Source organism: Pollicipes pollicipes, unplaced genomic scaffold, assembly GCF_011947565.3.
Source record: "Pollicipes pollicipes isolate AB1234 unplaced genomic scaffold, Ppol_2.1 Scaffold_5724;HRSCAF=6776_pilon_pilon_pilon, whole genome shotgun sequence".
Lineage (NCBI taxonomy): Eukaryota > Metazoa > Arthropoda > Thecostraca > Pollicipedomorpha > Pollicipedidae > Pollicipes > Pollicipes pollicipes.
Window position 1 is genome coordinate 48,995,584 of NW_023596746.1, and position 4,182 is coordinate 48,999,765.

Below are 4,182 nucleotides of genomic sequence, written 5' to 3' on the forward strand. Positions count from 1 at the left end.
GTGTCCGCGTCCAGCGGCAGCAGACCCTCGGCGATCCGGCGACCAGCCCACCGGGCTGTGTCCGCGTCCAGCGGCAGCAGACCCTCGGCGATCCGGCGACCAGCCCACCGGGCCGTGTCCGCGTCCAGCGGCAGCAGACCCTCGGCGATCCGGCGACCAGCCCGCCGGGCCGTGTCCGCGTCCAGCGGCAGCAGACCCTCGGCGATCCGGCGACCAGCCCGCCGGGCCGTGTCCGCGTCCAGCGGCAGCAGACCCTCGGCGATCCGGCGACTAGCTCGCCGGGCCGTGTCCGCGTCCAGCGGCAGCAGAACCTCGGCGATCCGGCGACCAGCCCGCCGGGCCGTGTCCGCGTCCAGCGGCAGCAGACCCTCGGCGATCCGGCGACTAGCTCGCCGGGCCGTGTCCGCGTCCAGCGGCAGCAGACCCTCGGCGATCCGGCAACCAGCCCACCGGGCCGTGTACGCGTCCAGCGGCAGCAGAACCTCGGCGATCCGGCGACTAGCTCGCCGGGCCGTGTCCCGGACAGCGATGGCCCATAAGACAGCTGCCGCCTAGCCACCGCCGGCCGCGGAAGGCCGGCGCGCTTGTCGGAGCTGAGCCCGCCACTTGGCGGGTCGCGCCCCACCCCGGCCGGAGTGCCAGAACCAATCCGAAATCGGGCACGGCGGACGGCCGAGCCGTCGCCGCCGGTCCACTCATGCCCTCTCCGACCGTTGATTTAAGCATCGCCCCGATGTGCAAAGTGGCCGCCGGCCGCCGGTTAATGATTCACTTGGGCGGCGGCGGTCTGCGGCGGGGCCACGTTGTGTAGTAGCGCTCATCGGTTCCGATCTGCTGTCTGTGGCTGGCACAGCTGCAGCACAAGTTAGCCCGCCCCGCAACCAATGGCTCAGGAAGGGTCATATGGGCGGTGACCCCATAAATGCGAAACGGCGAAGACATGTGCTCTAAATGTACCCGTGTGGTTCATTGAGCTGTGGGACGGTTGTGGGCAATTTAGGAAGCTGAATGACGATGTGCGCAACTATATGATCTGTCGCGAAGCTAGAACATCACAAGATCTGAGAGATTTTGTCCCATGGTGCATACGATGCGACTAAGGCGTGAAACATTGCAATTTACGCGCCAATTTAGCGTATATTAGCGCTTATAGCGTTTATTTAGTGATATACTGAAATCGCCCAACCGGCATTATTATACATTTTCACATTTCCACACCAGGTTACGTGCGCTATCTCTTCTGTGGGGGTCGTTGCTCCCTGCGAAGATCGCTCTATTCTGGCAGTTGGTAGACCGACCTGGTGTCAATGGCCTGGACCCTCAAAACGTTGAACTGATTGTACCACTGTGCCTAGGTGAGAAGGCTTGGTACGTTTCACTTAAGTAGCCTGGTGGCTTATGAACAAACTTCGCGCCAACTTGCCGAGGCTCACCCTTCCCCGAAGACACAGAACTGTGCAACGCAGTGCTAACTGCAAACAGTCTTGCGTCAGAAAATCGGCGAAACGTTTTGTTCCGGACCTGATTTATTGGCCGAATTTTCAAAGACCCCTCCAATTACGCTGCGTGAGATTAGGCCATAACGTCTGAATCACGGAGACCGGACAGGGAAATGAATGCAGGCCAGTCCATCGCTTTGTTTCAACACCAGACGAATGGCCCGTGCAGAGGCGTGGGTCGCGCGACAATAGAAGCCTGTTATCGATGCAGCGTGAATAGATGAGTGTGTCCGATTTTCTTTGGATGTTCTCTGTGTAGCGTGCACGCCTGTCGGAAGCATGGACAGGCGTGGAGGGAAATTTTGACTCCCTCGCATTAGCGCTGCCGTCTGTTCAGCCCAGTCAGAACTGGAGCTAATAAAAGCCATCCCGCGGGCCGACACACAGCTAGTCGGCGATGTCTGACGGCACGCACTGTCTGTAGGGCGCGAGAAGCAAGATGAGTTCATCTGGACTCCGATGATGCCGGGAAAAATTAAGGTTATTTGTAAGGAAAATGCATTACATTCATGTTCCACAGCGGGCGACTGACGACGAACAGGCGCCAGACGGAGGACATCTTTGTCGAATGCTTCTCCAATAAGATGTGGCTTTTGGGTCAGACAGCATTTAAAAACCGAGGAGTTGTTTTGAACTCTGCTATCGCAATCACATCCAAAGTTCACACCCAGCCTGATCCCAGGAGCAGCTCGGCCAGTTTCACTACGGTTCACTGGCAGATCTGCTGCACGGAGGTGGAGGGCCGGGCGCTGCCGCCGCGCTGCCGACGCGGTTTGCTCTGCAGGATCTCCTGCAGCTGCTCCTCGCGGTCGTTGTAACAGCCGAGGAACGTGTTGGGTCGCGTTTGGCCGCCAAAATTGTGGCAGCTGTGTGCGCTGTCATCGGCCGACACTGGGCCGTCGTTCCAGATCAGGTCGTAGCCGCCCACGCGCAGTTCACGGCCCGTTAGTCGGCCCTCCAGGTCAACCACGTGCAGAGTATCGTCGAGCAGCGCGAACTTGAGCCGGTAGTCGTCCCGGCCGGTGGTCGCCAGCGACGGACTGGCGTTCACCTCCATCAGCCACGGCCTCAGCTCGCTGTCGATCAGGATGTCGTATCCGTACAGCTCAAAGCAGTGTTTGTCGTTGATCATGATCTTCTGCACGCTCTGCAGCGACTTGATGAACACATTGTTGATGTCGTCGATGAGCGTGGCGACCATGGCGTCGCCGTGGCGCGCGCGCAGGAAGTGGCGCAGCTGGCGCATGCTCCACTTGCTGCCACGCTGCGGGTTGTACTCGACCGTGTGCTTCTGGATGGCCACGTTGGTCAGGTGGATGCAGTTGTCCTCGATCTGGGACGTGGTGAACTCGGCCGAGCTAAACCGCGCGAACCCTTCGCGGTACAGCCACACCTTGAGCGGCGTGTACGACGAGACGAGGGCGTACAGGCGCAGGTCGAACTTGCGGCCGCCGATCAGGTACGGGTTCGAGATATACCGCTGCACGACATACGTCTCGGGCCCGAGCGCCGCGTCCTTGTCCCCCGCCAGGAAGCTGGGCGTGAACTGCTTGTCCTTGATCTTCCACTCGGTGACATCCTTGAGCCGCTGCGTGAGGAAAATGCCGCGTCCCTGGCTCTTGCCTGCCGGCTTCATGATCCAGATGGCGCGTGGGTAGTGCCGGAACTCCTCGACAAACATGTGGTACTCGCTTGGCAGCTCGAACGAGGTCGGGCAGATCACGCAGCGCTCCGCCTCCTCCTTGGTACCAGCTCTTCTCCATCTGACGCTTCAGTCGGCGTATGTTCTTCATCAGCATATTTTTGCGGCTCAGCTCATAGTGGTTGCGAAAATGGCAGATGCGCTGGTGGTCCTGCAAAAAGGTGTGGTCGTAGTATTCCTTCAGCTGACTTACATCGCACCAGTTGATATCCCAGTCTGGGTCCTCGGGCCCCACCTCTTTCCAGCCGCGCGACCGGAACACGTCCAGCATAACGTGGCCGAAGCTGCAGCGGTAGCGGATGGTGGGTCGTCCGCCCAGCTCACTCGTCCGCCGCTTCTCTGCCATGTCTTCCGCTCGGACCTCCTTTGAACGGCGTCTCAACGGCGCTCGATACCCACACAGGGTCCTGTTTGAAGTTGGAGCTGAGATCGGTTCCGTCTGCTTACGTGGGGGTCGACGGCTGCTCTCTAACTTAAGGGCCTGCTTCGTGTAAACCAACGACAAACTTCTGCAGTACACGCTCAAAGTTTTGTATCTAGTTTAAGAAGTGCCTTTGTTAAAGCTGACTCATTCCATCTGGGAAATTAACCACGTGCCATGTAATTATGCTGTCTTTTGGCGGGAAACATTCCAGAAATGACCATGTCTTTGAGCTCATTCGGGGCCAATATGGTGCGTATGAATAGTTTCATCTAGTCCGCCAAAAGTGCGTAACGTCTTCTAGCTTATAGCACACACTTCTCATAAGCTGGGTTGACCGCAGCAGCTAAGCGGAAATGGATGTCGTTGACCCATCAGCCGTGTCCCTGCACTGCCCCTCTGGTGGCCGCCGGCGTCGCAGAGACCTCAGCCGCGTGGCGCCGGCCACAGCTAATGGACGCCCGCAGCCCGACCACCACACTCTCAGCCACCGTGAGAAAGCCGGCGACAGAAACATATTTGTGGCGCGCGGCCAGGGATTGATTATTGTTAAACAATAA

The 4,182-nt window shown here is 59.0% G+C and overlaps 1 protein-coding gene across 1 annotated transcript; it reads right to left on the minus strand.

Annotated features, from left to right (window-relative positions):
- Window positions 1-1,875: 1,875 nt before the first annotated feature.
- LOC119103737 (putative tubulin polyglutamylase TTLL9) lies at window positions 1,876-3,707 on the minus strand. The gene is given in 2 exon segments (XM_037227371.1): window positions 1,876-3,255; window positions 3,257-3,707. Coding segments are annotated over 2 exon segments (1,338 nt in total). The 5' UTR covers window positions 3,548-3,707; the 3' UTR covers window positions 1,876-2,208.
- Between the last annotated feature and the right edge of the window lie 475 nt (window positions 3,708-4,182).